Genomic DNA, 18,099 nt, shown 5'->3' with positions numbered 1-18,099 from the left:
AGCCCTGGACGTGAAGCAGTTCTGCACTGTAGTTAGAGAGAAGAGCCAAGAGAGAGGAAGAGGGGAGAAAGAGATGGAGACGGAGAGACAGTCAGAGAGTGACAGAGACACACAGAGAGACAGAATCAGAGACAGACAGACAGAGTGACAGACAGAGAGAACACTTGGAGTTTTTAAAACTGAGTAAGATATCTGCTGAAGAGGCCAGCTTGCCATCACCCACAGTCATAACGTTCTTGTGTGCAGCACTGTCAGCTGTCAGAAGGAGACTCTGGTCACACCTGTCAGGGACTCCTGGCGACCTCTGTGACATGGCTCTGTTGTTATCTCATGAAATCTGAGTGTTCTCAGTCCCTCTGCCTCTCTCTGCTTTCACTAAGTCACCTCAGGGAAGAAATTCAAACATCAGAGTCTCAGAGTCAGCAGCTGTGTTCCCTCTGTCCTGGTCTCCTACCTGTCTGGCAGGACTTGTCACCTAGGAAGCTGTCCCAGGCTCACTCCTGGTCTGAGCGCTCCCTGTCAGATTTTGATCAAGAAGGAAAAAGAAATAGGCCCGTGATAGTGACAGCCATGGCAAGCTGCACGTTTTTATTTTCACTTCAGCGTCCTGTCCTAGGAGGGTGATTCCTCTGACAAAGACATGGTCGACCTCTGTCTGCTCCACAGTGGTGATCAGATGTTCTCCTCAGAAACAGTGCCTGTCAGGGTGTTTGCTACTGCACAGGAAGTGATACATTTCCAGTACTGGCGTTGAACATAGGGCCTCGACTGTGCTTGACTATGTGTCTCTGTATTTTTTAAAAACTTTAGAATTGAGGTTTTGCTATGTCACTCAGACTGACTTTGAACTCATTCTACATCCCAGTCTAGCCTTGAACTTCTGATCCTGTCTGATGTTTGTGTCTTTTCAGTGACTGGAGTTTCAGGGAGGCACCACCAGGCCTTGTTTCATAATAAAATGTGGTTTATAAGTTTTCAAGCCTTGTGGAAATATAGAAAAGATACAACCACTTTAACTGCCCTCCATACACACGCCCCACAGTTCCTAGTCTTGGGTTCATCCTTCAATACATATTAGACAGCTTCTCTTTGTCCTTTTATAATACCAGCTAGGCTGTTGTGAAACTTGTTATGTAGGCCAGGCTGGCCTGAGACTCCCAGCAGAGACCCACCTGTTTCTGTCTCCCAAGTACTGGGACTAAAGGTGCATTCATTGTGCCTGGTACTTACCTTCTACATCATATATACTCTGTGTGTCTGTATGTGTGTGCTTGCATGCATGTGTGTGTGTGTGTATGTTGGAAAGAAAAAGAGACAAAAGAGAAATACAGTGACAGAGAGACAGACAAAGACAAGGGAGAGAGAGAGAGAGAGAGGAGAGAGAGAGAGAGAGAGAGAGAGAGAGAGAGACAGAGAGAGAGAGAGAGAGAGAGAGAGAGAGAGAGAGAGAGAGAGAGGGAGAGAGAGATTAGGTCAGGTGCTTTTGGAGGCTAGAAGAGGGTATCAGATCACTGTACTTGCAGTACAGATGGATCTGAGCTTCCAGACATGGGTGCTGGGAACTGAGCTCCCACCCTTGGGATGAGCAGCCAGCGTTCTTAACTGCTGACCTCTCCAGACTCTTTATCTTTTCCTTTGCTTTTCTTGTGTAACTTATTTTCATAACTATTTAATGAGTATTTTCATTTTGTACTATTGTTCTGTATTCAGAGCCTTAGGTTATTTAAAAAGTAGAAACCTTATCGTAGTCCTCACCTTAACGTTTGCACATTTCCTTCGTTCTTCTTACCAGCTGCCTGCTATTCAGAGTGCTTGTATAAGGAGGAAGAGATTCATAATTTTAATTATGTTTATTTAATTATGCATGTGTCTTGGTGTCAGGGACAATGTAGAGGAGTTGGTTCTTTCCTTCTGTCTTGTGATTTCTGGGGTACAACCAAAGTCATCTGCCTTGGTTGCTAACTCCTTCATTAACTGAGCCACCTTGCCAGTCCTCACCGTGAGTTTTACACCAGTCTGCTTTGATGGACATTAAGGTCACTACCGCAGTTCACTGTCACCAGCATGCTGTAAGGACAGTGGCCATGTGATTCATTTTCCTTACTTTCAGGATACTTCATTGTGTCTAAAACAAACAAGAGTGGAGTTCCTGAGTCAAAGGGCAGCAGTGACCACTTGCTCGTAGATGCTGGCACGTGGCCTGTGAGGAGGCAGCGTCAATGCTCTTCCTGCCAATAGCAGATGAGATGGGGAGTCTCCCCTCTCTCTGCCCGAGACTGCAGAGGTGACAGAGATGTGTGTTCATTTGCATTCACCCACTAAGTGGTGTATTAGTTCGGATCTTTTATTGCTGTGAAGAGACTCCATGACACAGGCAACATTTCTAAAGAAAACCCTTCCAATGGGGTGGCTCGCTTACATGTTCAGGGCTTCAGTGCATTATCATCAGGATGGGGACCAGGGCAGCATGCAGGGAAATGTGGTGCTGGAACTGAGAGCCCTATGTTTTGACTCAGAGGCAACAGGAAGTCAGTTGATTGTCACACTGAGTGAAACTTGAGAAAAAGAAAAACTCAAAGCCCACCCCACAGTGACACACTCCCTCCCACAAATCCAAACCTCCTAATAGTGCCAGTTCCTGTAGGGGTCATTTTCCTTCAAAACTCCACAAGTAGGAAATGGGTTTCTTTCCCTGTGCACTGGCTGGGAAATTCCCTCCCCTAGGACTGGTTTAGTTTTCACTGCCCTTAATCAGATGTTTTCCCTTCTGTGCTTTTGCTAAATACGCTGGGAACTGTGGGTATGACCCACCTCTGTGACAATATTGCACTTTGTGTTTGGTGAGTTCTGTCCTCTACAAAGCTAAAATTGAAATTTAGTATCAGTCATGTAATAAAGAAGCATCTACAAATAAATTGATACTAAAGGGCACTGACAAAATCAAGCATTTTTTTTTTGTGGTTTTGTGTCTCTGATTTCAGAACCTGGGTTGGAATCTAGAGTTTCTATTTTCCAGGCAAGTTCTCTACATCCCCAGCACTCTTTTTACTTTTTAATTTTGAGACAAAGGATCAATCAGTTGCCCAGACTGACCTTGAACTATAATTCTGCTGCTGCAGCTTTCTGAGTAGCTGTGCCTACAGGCCTGCACCATCAGGCCTGACGTGAGTGTTTGTTTCATTTCTTTTGACCACAGTTCTATGGTCTTTGAGTAACAGATATTAGTCTATCTTTATTCAGAGAAAGTTTCTTTTCTTCTTTCTGTCTCCATTTTAGGCAAAAGTATTCTACACTGTAGTCACATTACCTTCCTAGTTCTCACTGCCCCTGATGCTTTCCTCTTTCTGATTTTTAGCTTTCCATTCATAAGGACTGTCTCTATCTCTTCCTACATGACAAGGAGTTATATTTTTAGTAAGGTTTGTTTTTTGCCATTTCTAAGTTTAAAAGTCGTGTGTGTGTGTGTGTGTGTGTGTGTGTGTGTGTCACGGCACATATACATAGATCAGAGAACAACGTTGGATGTGGCTCCTCATCTCCCATCCCGTGTGAGGCAGGTTCTCTCCTTTGCCTCTGTGCCCACTAGGCTGGTTGCATGGTGAAGCTTGCAAGGCTTCTGTCTCCATCTCCTATTGAGCTGCAGACGTTGTTGGAACTGCAGACATGCCTGTAATATTTGACTTCTATGTGAATTCTGGGGATTTGAACTCATGTCTTTATATGAGTGGGTCAAGCCTCCCTAATCCTGACTTAGTTTTTAAAATTATATTATTAATTCATGTGTATGTGTGATTTGCCTGCATGTATGTCTGTGCAGCACACCATGCCTGGTGCCCTGGAAAGCGATAGTATGGTTAGGCTCCCGGGAGTTACAGACACTTGTGAGTCATGTGGGTGCTGGGAACTGAACCTGGGTCCCCTGGAAAAGCAGCCAGTGCTCTTAACCACTGAGCCATCTCTCTATCCCCTAATTTCTAGGTTTTAAGGAAACAGATTGTGTGAGGGGTAAAACGGATCTTACGGGGGTCTTAGGTTGTCAACAAGATTGTGTAAGCTCTTCTGTAGGCTGCGTTTGTTAACTTCCTGCCCATCTTCTCCCCCGTTTAAATCAGTTTTGAGGTGCTTTGAGGACAATTTCCTAATGTTTTCTGGTCATTCTTCCAAGTCAGGTCCTTCTGCGTCTTCTAGCCTGCTGTCCTTTCTTTACCGTCTGCTTGCTGTGGTTTACAGCCCATCTCACTGATGGTTGGACCTGGGCCGTTCACAGCACGTTTAGCTTTCCACAAGATGTAATCCAGGATCTAAATATGTTCTTCTAATGTCCGTGCCACTTCTGCCAGATTTTTCTCAACAATGAGAGGAAATAGAGGTTGCTCGAATCTGCCCTCAGTACAGTTCTGGTAGCCATCGATTGTCTGAAGCCCATTTTCACAGTTTATGGCCTGTGTCCTGGAAGTAACCTATGAGGGTTGTTTTTTCCCTCCTTAAGATTTTTTTCTTACTTCTTTATTGTAATCTGCCTTCATTTTTATTGTTTTTTATTGGTCCTATTTATATTTTCGTGGGGTTTAAATTGATGTCATTTATCCACTCGGGAAATCCCCAGTCACTATTTCTCCATGTATTACTTTCTTAATCTCTCCATTTCTGTATCTTTCCTCCCTTCCCCTTTCCTCCCTCTTTCCTTCATCCCTTTGTCTTAGAATATTAGGATACTTTTCTTTTGAAAAAAGATTTATTATTTATACTATATGTATATGAATGTTTTACCTGCATGTATGTAAGTGCACCACATGTGTGCTTGCTGTCCACGGATGGCATAAAAGGGTGTTAGATCCCTTAACACTTTAGTTATGAATGACTGTGAGCCACTATGTGGATGCTGGGGATTGAACTCAGATCCTCTGACCACCGAGCTATAACTCCATCCCAGAGAGGAACGGGTTTCATTCTGACATTTTCATGCAAGTGCGCCAGTGTTTCTCTCTCTAGGACTGAAGGGATGAGGCAGGTTCCATGTCCAGACCGTCTCTATTCTTTTCTGAATTATTTTCATTTATAATGTCTTTATTATATGTTAGCTCGATGTTTTCTATTGTTCTGTCTTCTGGATCGTCCCTTCACCAATAGTGTGTTGTTTTGTGTTTCTAGTCTTCTCTTAAAACCTTCCATCAGTTCGAGAAATCAGAGAGCTGGAGAGATGGCTCAGAAGTTAAGAGCACTGGCTTCTCTTCCAGAGGACTAGGCATGCATATCAAATATTGCTCTCCCCAGCTCCCTAGTTTTGCTTTTTGATTTTTCAAGAAGCTTTTTCAAGGGTTTCCTTCTGTAGTCTTGGCTGTTCTCAAACTTGCTCTGTAGACCAGGCTGGACTTGAACTCACAGAGATTCGCCTGCATCTCTTCCAAGTGCTGGGATTAAAGGTGTGAGCCACCACCAACTAGCTTACTCTGTCTCTTGAGGTGCTTTTTATATATTTTTTTAAATGTAGTATTATTGTTGCTACAGTTATTATTATGCTTAGTGCATGTGTGTGCATGTTGGGTGATTCTGTGTGTGTGTGTGTGTGTGTGTGTGTGTGTGTGTGTGTGTGTGTGTGTGCGTGTGTGTGTACACCCATGATACATGAGTGAGCAGGATGGTCATGTGTATGCATGTGTGCATGATGCATGTGTTTGTGGTGTGTGTGTATGTATGTGTGCATGTTAGAACACATGGAGGTCAGAGGACAACTTTATGGATCATCTGGGTTCCTTTACTTCCTGAGACGGCTCTCTGACATGCTTTTTCCCAATGCTTGTAAAATTATGCATTTACTTTGGAAGGATAAATTTTTAGTTAAAATTAACAAAAACCCACTTTTGTCATCCTCTGGAAGTCATCTTCACAAATGAACATCTACAACACTCTAGGAACACAGAACATGATGTGAATTGCCTGAATTTAAAAGAGGTGGTTCTTTCCTGGAATCTCAGCACTTGAGGGGTTAACAGAAGAATTTCTGCCAGTCTGAAGCAATACTGGTCTATAGAGTAAATACCAGGCAAATATGGGCTACATAGTGAGTCAGTATAGGCAGAACTTTCCTCTCCGGACTACCTGCCCCCAAATAACCAGCAGCCACATCCAAAGTAACTAAATCACAGACTTAATATAAATTACAAATACTTAGCAGATAGCTCAGGCTCATTGCTACCTAACTCTTACATTTAAATTAACGCATATTCCTTATCAATGCTTTGCCACATGGCTCATGACTTTTTTCTCATTTTTGACATATCCTTTCCCTGGCTGCTGGATAGCATCTGTTTTGACTCTGCCCTTCTTCCCATCATTCTCCTATTTTGGTTGTCCCATCTATAATGCCTGCCTGCCTACTGGCCAATCAGGTTTTATTAAACCAATCTGAGTGAGAAATCTTCAGTATGTGAAAGGATTTTTTCACAAGATTTCTCCCTTTTTGTCCAACTGAAAAAGGTTTTAATTTTAATATAGTAAAATTTTATATAACAAAAGCACTTACTAAGTAAGAATTACAGTTCAAAAAAGACTCCAGAAAGATGAAATGTTACTTAATGACAGGGATATCAGGCTGTCTGGACAGTCACCCAAAGTTCCTCTGTACCATTGCAGCATTCAAATCTGACCTACAGGCCTAGCATGTCTGAGAAACATTCCTGTGATGCAGGGAGTTCTAAAGGTCTGTCCTACCTTGTCTTAACAAAGTTCAGCAGTCACCATTTTTTTTGTACTATTGGTCTAGTTTGGACTGTCAGAAATTGAGACAAGGGTAGTTTCACATGGCTAGCCTTTGTCATAAAGAAGGAAAACTCATATGAGTTTTTCAATACCCATCATCTTCTCTGAAGTAGATTAGTGCTGCCAGGAGTAGACATGTCTCACTGTCATGAAAAACCTTTGGTTGTTGCACACATTAAATGCCATATTCTTTAGGTCTTTCAAGTGTTTGAAGACAACCTATCTATCTAAATATATCTGCTTATGACCTTAGAAACATATCTAACATGAGTAAAGTTTGACTATTATAGATGACTATTAATTTATATTTTTAATTATATGTTACATTTTAAATGAATTACATGAGCACAAAAACCCAAACAAGGGCTGGAGAGATGGCTCAGCGGCTAAGAGCATTGCCTGCTCTTCCAAAGGTCCTGAGTTCAATTCCCAGCAAACATATGGTGGCTTACAACCATCTGTAAGGAGGTCGGGTGCCCTTTTCTGGCCTGCAGGCATACACAAAAAACAGAATATTATATAAATAATAAATAAATAAACGTTAAAAAGAAGTAAATATAATTGAAACATGTGAAAAAACCCAAACAAGAGTAGAAACATAATACTGTGCAGCAAAATGAACTTTAAATTTGTATCAAAATACAAAAATTCATACATATGTAAAATATTTAAGACTAGTAGTTGTTGTAAATGTAGATTCAATAATCTACACTGCTATCCTATCCTTTCTATATACCCCTTATTTTTCAGAAAAAGATCCATGAATCTAATCTTTTTTGTCCAAATATTTTTCTGACTATTACTAAAAGCAACTTGTAACCAACCCCCTTAAATAATAATAAATATCCATAACAAAATAACTCATTTTTTGGACCATGGGCATAAATTTCTATATGAATTTCTGTTGCTTGGGGGCATTGGTAATCTTTGGGGGAACTGAGAAAATCTTTCTTTCTTTCTTCCTTCATTTATTTATTAAAGATTTCTGTCTCTTCCCCTCCAATATCTTCCATTTCCCTCCCACATCCCCAATCAAGTCCCCCTCCCTCGTCAGCCAAAAGAGCAATAAGGGTTCCCTGACCTGTGGGAAGTCCAAGGACCACCCACATCCATCCAGGTCTAGTAAGGTGAGCATCCAAACTGCCTAGGCTCCCCCAAAGCCAGTACATGCAGTAGGATCAAAAACCCATTGCCATTGTTCTTGAGTTCTCAGTAGTCCTCGTTGTCCGCTATGTACAGCAAGTCCGGTTTTATCCCAGGCTTTTTCAGACCCAGGCCAGCTGGCTTTGGTGAGTTCCCAATAGAAGATCCCGATTATCTCAGTGTGTGGGTGCACCCCTCGCGGTCCTGAGTTCCTTGTTCGTGCTCTCTCTCCTTCTGCTCCTGATTTGGACCTTGAGATTTCTGTCCGGTGCTCCAATGTGGGACTCTGTCTCTGTCTGCTTTCATCGACTGATGAAAGTTAATATTCAGGAGGATGCCTATATTTTTTTTCTTTGGGTTCTCCTTCTTATTTAGCTTCTCTAGGATCACTAATTACAGGCTCAATTTCCTTTATTTATGGCTAGAAACCAAATATGAGTGAGACCATCCCATGTTCCTCTTTTGGGGTCTGGCTTACCTCACTCAGGATAGTGTTTTCTATTTCCATCCATTTGCATCCAAAATTCAAGAAGTCATTGTTTTTTACTGCTGAGTAGTTCTCTAATATGTATATATTCCATACTTTCTTCATCCATTCTTCCGTTGAAGGGCATCTAGGTTGTTTCCAGGTTCTGGCTATCACCAAACAATGCTGCTATGAACATAGTTGAGCATATACTTTTGTTGTATGATAAGGCATCTCTTGGGTATATTTCCAAGAGTGGTATTGCTGGGTCCAGGGGTAGGTTGATGCCGAATTTACTGAGAAACCGCCACACTGCTTTCCAAAGTGGTTGCACAAGTTTGCATTCCCACCAGCAATGGATGAGTGTACCCCTTACTCCACAACCTCTCCAGCAAAGGCTATCATTGGTGTTTTTGATTTTAGCCATTCTGACAGGTGTAAGATGGTATCTTAAAGTTGTCTTGATTTGCATTTCCCTGATCGCTAAGGAGGTTGAGTATGACCTTAAGAGTCTTTTGGCCATTTGAACTTCTTCTGTTGAGAATTCTCTGTTCAGTTCAGTGCCCCATTTTATAATTGGGTTGATTATCCTATTACGGTCTAGTTTCTTGAGTTCTTTATATATTTTGAAGATCAGAACTTTGTCTGTTGCGGGGTTGGTGAAGATCTTCTCCCAGTCAGTGGGTTGCCTTTTTGTCTTAGTGACAGTGTCCTTTGCTTTACAGAAGCTTCTCGGTTTCAGGAGGTCCCATTTATTCAACAATGCCCTTAATGTCTGTGCTGCTGGGGTTATACGTAGGAAGTGGTCTCCTGTGCCCATGTGTTGTAGAGTACTTCCCAAGTTCTCTTTTATCAGTTTCAGTGTGTTCAGACTGATATTGGGGTATTTAATCCATTTGGACTTGAGTTTTGTGCATGGTGATAGATATGGATCTATTTTCATTCTTCTACAGATTTGCCAGCACACTTTGTTGAAGATGCTCTCTTTTTTCCATTGTATACTTTTAGCTCCTTTATTGAAAATCAGGTGTTCGTAGGTTTGTGGGTTAAAGTCAGGGTCTTCTATTCGATTCCATTGGTTGACTTCTCTGTTTTTATGCCAATACCAAGCTGTTTTCAATACTGTAGCTCTGTAATAGAGTTTAAAGTCAGGGAGGGTAGTGCCTCCAGATGATCCTTTATTGTATAAGATTATTTTGGCTATCCTGGGTTTTTGTTTTTCCATATAAAGTTTATTATTTTCCTCTCCTGATTTGTGAAGAATTTTGATGGGATTTTGATGGGGATTGCATTGAATCTATAGATTGCTTTTGGTAGAATTGCCATTTTTACTATGTTGATCCTCCCAATCCAAGATCAAGGGAGATCCTTCCATTTTCTGGTATCCTTTTCAATTTCTTTCTTCAAAGACTTAAAGTTCTTGTCAAATAGATCTTTCACTTCCTTGGTCAGAGTTACCCCAAGATATTTTATGCTGTTTGTGGCTATCGTGAAAGGTGATGCTTCTCTAATTTCCCTCTCTGCTTCCTTATCCTTAGTGTACAGGAAGGCCACTGATTTTTTTGAGTTGATCTTGTATCCTGCCACATCACTAAAGGTGTTTATCAGCTGTAGGAGTTCTTTGGTAGAGTGTTTGGGTTCGCTTATGTATGCTATCATATCATCTGCAAATAACAAAAGTTTAACTTCTTCCTTTCCAATTCAAATCCGCTTGATCCCCTTATGTTGTCTTATTGCTATTGCTAGAACTTCAAGCACTATATTGAAGAGGTATGGAGAGAGTGGACATCCTTGTCGTGTTTCTGATTTTAGTGGGATGGCTTTGAGTTTTTCTCCATTTAATTTAATGTTAGCTTTCGGCTTGCTGTAAATAGCTTTTATTATATTTAGGTATGACCCTTGTATCCCTAATCTCTCCAAGACATTTATCATAAAGGGGTGTTGAATTTTGTCGAATGCTTTTTCAGCATCTAATGAAATGATCATATGGTTTTTTACTTTCAGTTTATTTATATGGTGGATTACATTGATAGATTTTCATATGTTGAACCAGCCCTGCATCTCTGGGATGAAACTTACTTGATCATAATGGATAATTTTTCTAATGTGTTCTTGGATTCGGTTTGCCAGTATTTTATTGAGTATTTTTGCATCAATATTCATGAGTGAGATAGGCCTGTAATTCTCTTTCTTGGTTTGGTCTTTGGGTGGTTTTGGTATCAGGGTAACTGTAGCTTCATAAAAGGAGTTTGGCAATGACTCTTCTGTTTCTATATTGTGAAATACACTAAGGAGTATAGGTATTAGTTCTTCTTGGAAGTTCTGGTAGAATTGTACATTGAAACCATCTGGTCCTGGGCTTTTTTTGGAAGGGAGATTTTTGATAACAGTTTCTAGTTCTTTGCGACTAACAGGTCTATTTAGATCGTTCACCTGGTATTGGTTTAGCTTTGGTATATGATATTTATTTAAAAAGATGGCATTTCTTTTGTATTTTCCAGTTTTGTGGCATGCAGGCTTTTGTAGTAAGATCTAATGATTCTCTGAATTTCCTCTGTGTCTGTGGTTATGTCCCCCTTTTCATTTCTCATCTTATTTATTTGCATGTTCTCTCTCTGTCGTTTAATTAGTTTGGATAGGGGTTTGTCGATCTTGTTGATTTTCTCCAAGAACCAACTTTTTGTTTCATTGATTCTTTGGACTGTTTTCTGTGTTTCTATTTTGTTGATTTCAGCCATCAGTTTGATTATTTCCAGTCTTCTACTTCTCCTGGGCACGTCTGCTTCTTTTTTCTCTAGAGCTTTCAGGTGCGCTGTAAAGTCCCTGATGTATGCTTTCTCCGTTTTCTTTAAGTGGGCACTTAGTGCTATGAACTTTCCTCTTAGTACTGCTTTCATCGCGTCCCATAGGTTTGAGAATGTTGTCTCTTTATTTAGATTAAATTCAAGGATGATTTTAATTTCTTTCTTAATTTCTTCCTTGACCCAGTTGTGGTTCAGTAGTTGACTGTTCAGTTTCCATGAGTTTGTCGGCTTTCTTGGGATAGCATTGTAGTTGCCTTCTAACTTTAATTCGTGGTGATCTGATAAGACAAAGGTGGACACATATTTTTTTGTATCTGTTGAGGTTTCCTTTGTTTCCGAGTTGTGGTCAATTTTTGAGAAGGTTCCATGAGCTGCAGAGAAGAAGGTATATTCTTTCCTACTTGGGTGGTGTGTTCTATAAATGTCTGTTAAGTCCATTTGTTTCATTACCTCCAACAATTCTCTTAATTCTCTATTAGGTTTCTGTCTGATTGACCTGTCCATTGGTGAGAGAGGTGTGTTGAAGTCTCCTACTACTAGTGTGTGTGGTTTGATGTCTGCCTTGAGTTTTAGTAATATTTCTTTTACATAAGTGGATGCTTTTATATTAGGGGCGTAGATATTCAGGATTGAGACGTCCTCCTGATGAATTGTTCCTGTTATGAGTATAAGGTGTCCATCTCAATCTCTTCTGATTGATTTTAGTTTGAAGTCAGATTTGTTAGAAATTAGTATGGCCACACCTGCTTTTTTCTTAGGACCATTTGCTTGAAAAAATTTTTCCGAACCCTTTACTCTGAGTAGATGCCTGTCTTTGTGGTTGAGATGTGTTTCTTGCAAACAGTAGAATGTTGGATCCTGTTTTCGTATCCAATCTCTTAGCCTGTGCCTTTTTATAGGTGAATTGAGGCCATTAATATTAAGTGATATTAATGACCACTGGTTGTTTACTCGGGTTATTGTTATTGTTTTTGAGAGTAGAGTTTGTGTGTCTCCCTTCTTTGAGTTGTGCTGGTGAAGGGTCGCTAGTTGCCTGAATTATTGTAGGCAGTGTTGGCTATGTTGGATTCCTTGGGTTGTGATTTTCCTTCTATTACTTTCTGTAGTGCTGGATTTGTGGCTATGTATTGTTTCAATTTGTTCTTATCCTGGAATGTCTTGTTTTCTCCATTGATAGTGAACAATAGCTTGGCTGGGTATAGTAGTTTGGGTTTACACCCATGGTCTCTTAGCTTCTGCAGTACCTCTATCCAGGACCTTCTTGATTTTATGGTTTCCATAGAGAAGTCAGGTGTAGGTCTGATCGATTTACCTTTATAAGTTACTTGCCCTTTTTCCTTTGCAGCTCTTAATATTCTTTCTTAATCTGTATATTTTGTGTTTTGATTATTATATGGCGAGGGGATGTTTTTCTTTCATCCAGTCTGTTTGGTGTTCTGTATGCTTCTTGAATATTCAAAGGAATATCTTTTTTATGTTGGGAAAGTTTTCTTGCATAATTTTGTTAAAAATATTTTCTGGGCCTTTGAGCTGTGACTCTTCTCCTTCTTCTATTCCTATTATTATTAGGTTTGGTCTTTTTTATTGTGTCCCATATTTCCTGAATGTTTTGTGATGAGAATTTGTTGGCTTTGCTGTTTTCTTTGATCAGTGTGTTTATTTTCTCTATGGTGTCCTCAGAATCCGAGATTCTTTCTTCTATCTCTTGTATTCTATTGATTATGCTTGTTTCTGTAGTCTCTGCTCATTGACCTAAATTTTCCATATCCAGCTGGTCCTCAGTTTGTGTTTTCTTCCTTGCTTCCATTTCAGTTTTCAATTCTTGAACTGTTTCCAATACCTGTTTGATCTTTTTTTTCTTGGTTTCCCAGGGTATCATTTACGTATTTACTCATTTCTTCAAACTTTTTGTTATACTTCTCATCCATTTCTATAAGGGCGTTTTTTACATGTTGTTTAAGGGACTCTATTACTTTCATAAAGTCAATTTTTCCCACTTCTTCTGTGTTAGGGTCTTCAAATCCTTCTGTTGTAAGATCATTGGGTTCTGGTGTTTTCATGTTGTTTTTCAGATTGTTGGGTGAATTCTTGCCTTGGCGCCTGCCCATCTCCTCCTATCGATGCTATCTAATGGGTCTTTTAAAACAGGCTCAGGTTTCCCTGCTGGCTAGGGGACCCGCTTACAAAATGCCTTTGCTCCGTTTCCTGGGTTCCTGCCGCGGGCCAAGATGCCTCTCACCACTCAGAAGGGTCTTCAGGAATAGGACCAGGCTCCCCATTCACCAGGGACCTCGCCAACAAAAGACCTACCACTCTGCAGGCCAGCCACCAAAACAGAGAAACTACCGCTGCCCTCTGCACCAAGCACCCGACCCAGCGCCCAAACAGGCTAAACTGGGTGATCCCGCGGCCCTGTGGAAGGGAGGGAGAGTGAAGGAGGCCCCTGGGTGCAAGCTGGGATGGGCCAGGGAGAGAGAGGTAGCAGCAGAGGAGGAGCAGCCCCAGCAGAGGGGACCAGCCCTCGCAGACTAACGGTGGGGGGGAGGCGGTCAAGGGGGTTGGGTAATGCCTCTGCTCTATTTACTGTGTCCTGCCGCGGGCCCAGAACACTTTCCCCACTCAGGAGGGTCTTCAGGGGCATGACCAGGCTCCCCATTAGCCAGTGGACCTCGCCAACAAAAGGCCTACCACTCTGCAGTCTGTGCGCCGGTCTCTGCTCATCTGCACTCCAGTCTCCGCCAGGAAAGATCTTAACCTGCGTCTGTCTGGAGTGGGAGAATCATGGCGACTCCATTCTATTCTTTTTAAAGGAAAATTCTTTTAATTTCTTTTCTAGGTGTATCATTATGAATGATGATTTTTGTACCCTATAACTTTACTGAATCTATTAGTTAGTACTAATATGTGTGTATAATCTTTAAGATTTTCTTTATATAAAGTAGTGTTACTTTCAGTTTTACTTACTCTACCTTCCTCCCTCCTTCCCTTTCTTCCTTATTTTCTTCCTTTCAGCACAGTATAAGAGAGACCGCTGAGAGTGAATGTCCTTTCCTTGTCCCTTCCCTTGTTCCTGACCACAAAGGTAAACGCTCTAAGCTTTGTGCTTTTGGAAATAACATCATGGCTTCCCCACATATGATAATTATTATACTGAGGTACATTTCTTTGAGGCTGAATTTTGAGAGGTTTATTTCTATCATGAACACATGCTGAGTTTGCCCAGTACCTTTTCGGCATCTGCTGGTGGAACATGGTTTATGTTTGCCTTGTATTAATATGATGCATCCCATTTACCCTTTTGCAAATGTTGAAGCATTCTTGCTTTGAAACATCCTGTTGAGATGAGAAGAAATGTCTGACATCTGTGGAAGGATTTCTGCATTGGTTTCCTGTTCATGAGTTTTATGAACAAGGCTAAGACACTCCTTAGTCACAAGCACCAGAACTTTCCTCTGAAGTTAGCAGAGTGTCAGTTTGGTTAAACATTGTCTGTGACACAGGCTGGCTTCTTCTGAGCCTGGACCTAGTGCTATTTAGGATTCTTGGTCTGTCCAGGTTAGAAGCTATGCTCTGGAGTTACGCAGATGGCCAGTTTGACTGTTGGCCTAGGTGAGGCCATAAGTTAGGCTCTGACCAGATGGGTGGGCCTTGGTATTGGACTGATTGAATGGGTAGAGCCAAGGTTATGCTTTGCTGTGAGGCAGAGCCAGCATATTGTCCTAAGGAGTGAGCTGTCTCTGTGTCCAGACTGGAACGCTGGCTAGGAAGACCTGGTCAGTGTGGTCCCAGGACAGATGGAGGCACAGCCTGGCTTTGCAGATCACAGCAGAAGACTGGGATCTCCCATAGGATGTCACTGATAGTGGAGGCACAGCTCCACCCCCAGCATGTTATCCCTGCCCCCATTCTTTGTTTCTCCTTGGTCTGCTGCTGAGTCATCAGTGTTCCTCATTGAGCAGAACAGATGGAGTCTCCTGAAGACACCTGAGAGCTCTGGGGAGCCGTATGCTCTCATTTGATTCTGTTTCCCCACTATAAAGAAACTTTAGATCCAGGGTCACCACCTTGGTAACCTGTTCCAGCCTGAGCAAGGGGCAATGCAGTCAAAGTGAGACTGCTTCTCTTGTTTTTCTGATGTGAGTTTTGTAGACAATGGGTAAGGTTTAGCCTCCTCCTCCAGTTCCTGGGGGAGCGATGGTTGGATAGTTCCTGCTTGGTTGTTCTGTGCTGAGAGTTAAATTCATGGACATCCTGACATCAGCAAGTTATCTTTTTAACCTAAATGTTGTCTATCACCTCCTGACATTCCTGTTCAGACCGTGGGAACATCCAATCATACAGCATTAGTTAGGGTTTCAATTGCAGTAATATATTACCATGACAAAAAACAAACTGGGGAGGAAATGGTTCTTCTGGCTACACATTCAAATCTCAGTCCATCACCAAAGGAAGTCAGGACAGGATCCTGGAGGCAGGAATCTGAGCAGAAACTATGGATTAGCACTGCTTACTGGCTGGATCCGTTTGCTTTCTTATATACTGGAGGACCAGCTGTCCAGGGCTGACAATGCCCACAGTAAACTGAGCCCTCCCACATCAATCACCAATCAAGAAAATTCCCTTTAGACTTGCCTACAGGCAGTACAGAAGGAGGCATTCTCTTTTTCAATTGAGGTTCCTCTTTTCAGATAATTAGCTTGTGTTAAGTTGACAAAAACCAAAACAAACAAAATTTTAAAACCCAAACCAACTATGATACAATGTGTGTTTGTTATTCACAATATCTGCCTTTTCCCATGCTCCAGAGGGGAGAAAATACAGCCTGTCACCTTTAACGATCTGTTCATCTTTTTGGATATCCACTCTCATTTTTGACAGTGTATTGAGTATAATTTACTTGCAATATGATTTACTATTTTAATATACATTCCAGTGACTTTTACAGAGCCTTGCAACCAGCAGCACAGTCCAAGTTTGAAACTTAGTTCTTACCCATCCCCTGAAGAACCCCTCACAGCTGTGGACAGTCCAATCGTGGTCTCCTTAGTCCATGCAACCACACATACATCTTTCTCTATGGAGAATTTCTGGGCATTTTATAGATATGGAATTATCTATTATATGGCCTTCTGTGTTTGGCTTCCTTTATTAAGAAAAAATATTTTTGAGATCCATTCACTCACAGAATGTATTAGCATTTTTTCCTTTTATTGAGGAATAGTATTTCATTGTATGGTTTGTTCAGGTTTATTTTTCAACTTTCCAACGAAAGTACATTTCAACTGTTCCTAAGTTTTGCTCTCAATAATGCTACTAGAAATATTTGCATATAAGCTGGTGAGAACATTCCTTTTCACATGTAAGAGAACCCATAGTAGTGGAATTTTAGAATCATAATTAACATTATGTTTCACTTTATTTTTGTATGTGTGTGGATGTGCAGTATACATGCATGTATGTAAAAACATTCACATGTGGGAGGGCTTATGTGTGCAGATGCACATGTATGAATGTGCACATGTGTGTAGAAGTCAGACGTTGATGCTAGGAGTCTTCGTCCATCTCTCTCCATCTTATATAACAAGGCAGGTTCTCTCTCACTTGAACACAGAATGTGGAAATTTAGTGGAGTTAACTCATTTTATTTATTGGGGTTAACTCAAGACCACCTATCTAATGTCTGTTAGTTCTTTATAGTCTTTCATTTCCACAAGCATTTAGTCCAAGTCCTGATAATCATTTCCTCATTGTATTTCCTTCTAGGATGTCCACAGGACACGAGAACACAGAATCTATATTCCGGCTCTTCAGAGTACTTAAATTGGACATTTCAGATGCAATAAAAGATTTATTTCCTTTTCTAGAGGTCCTCCGTGACAACAATGTCATCAGCGAAAAACAGTATGACGTAAGTGAAGTTTCTTACATCCTGACCCAGAAAAAAAAAAAACCTCCAAATTAAGTTACACTTTGCTATCTTGAACCAAACTGGATGACTGGCAGTTTAATTTAAGATTGGACTTTTGAAAAAATAAAAAATGATGGAGTTATTTTTAAAACAAAGTTCTCATCTCTCTGCTCATGTTGTCTGTCTGTCTGTGTGTGTGTGTGTGTGTGTGTGTGTGTGTGTGTGTGTGTGTGTTCACATAGGTGCTGGTGCCTACAGAGTCCGGTAAAGATCTCCAAATTCCCTGGAACAGGAGATACAGGCAGTTGTGAGACACCTGATGTGGGTGCTGGGAATCACCCTGGGTCCCCTGTAAGAGCAGCACATGCTCTTAACCATGAGCCAGCTCTCCAGACCCTGGACCCAATTTTTGACAAAGAATTATTGACAAAATTTTCATAGTATTTTGTACAGATATTAGTTGCAATAATAAATTCATGAATTGTGCATCAGAATTCTGAACTCAGGTTTAAAAATCTGTCTTTCCGGGGAGTGACATGCATCATGTAAATATTTCTGGAAGTGTTCTCTCATTGTATCAAGGGGAGGAGAAGCAGAGGCCTCAGGAAATGGTCCTGCTTCTATCTGAGGGGAAGATGTTCCATGGTCCCTTCTGGAATAAGGGTGAGTATTGTTGAAGACAAGCCAGAGCAGAACAGGGGTTCTCCAATGATGGGCAATGTCTTATGCATTTCACACCATGTGAATTATGCAATTAAAACTAAACGGAACTAACAAAATAAACGAAAACTCAAAGTGATTTTAATTTACTATTGAATTATTTTAATGAACTGACTTAAGGGATATTTCAGTGAGCACATTTTACTTTAATAGACATCTATATTAAAACCCTACCTCTGAGAACATAATACCTACAGAGTCTCTTTTGGAGCAATTTTTTGAACCTATTCATTTTTATTTTATGTATACAAGTGTTTTCTCTGCAAGTGTGCCTATGCACCACCAGTGTTCCTGGTGCC

The 18,099-nt window shown here is 41.0% G+C and overlaps 1 protein-coding gene across 5 annotated transcripts in view; it reads left to right on the top strand.

Moving 5' to 3' along the window:
* Positions 1-18,099, top strand: part of LOC142836731 (nuclear autoantigen Sp-100-like) — a 65,038-nt gene that overhangs the window by 202 nt on the left and 46,737 nt on the right. For 4 of the 5 annotated variants that reach the window (XM_075951251.1, XM_075951255.1, XM_075951253.1 and 1 more), the window contains exon 2: positions 16,936-17,080. In XM_075951251.1, the coding sequence (XP_075807366.1) occupies positions 16,937-17,080 (144 nt within the window). In that variant the 5' untranslated portion in view covers position 16,936. Of the gene's footprint in view, positions 1-14,184; positions 14,255-16,935; positions 17,081-18,099 lie in introns of all 5 variants that reach the window. The other variant, XM_075951252.1, reaches the window with a different exon arrangement.

This window comes from Microtus pennsylvanicus, chromosome 17 (assembly GCF_037038515.1).
Source record: "Microtus pennsylvanicus isolate mMicPen1 chromosome 17, mMicPen1.hap1, whole genome shotgun sequence".
Lineage (NCBI taxonomy): Eukaryota > Metazoa > Chordata > Mammalia > Rodentia > Cricetidae > Microtus > Microtus pennsylvanicus.
This window is presented reverse-complemented; position numbering and strand designations above follow the sequence as displayed.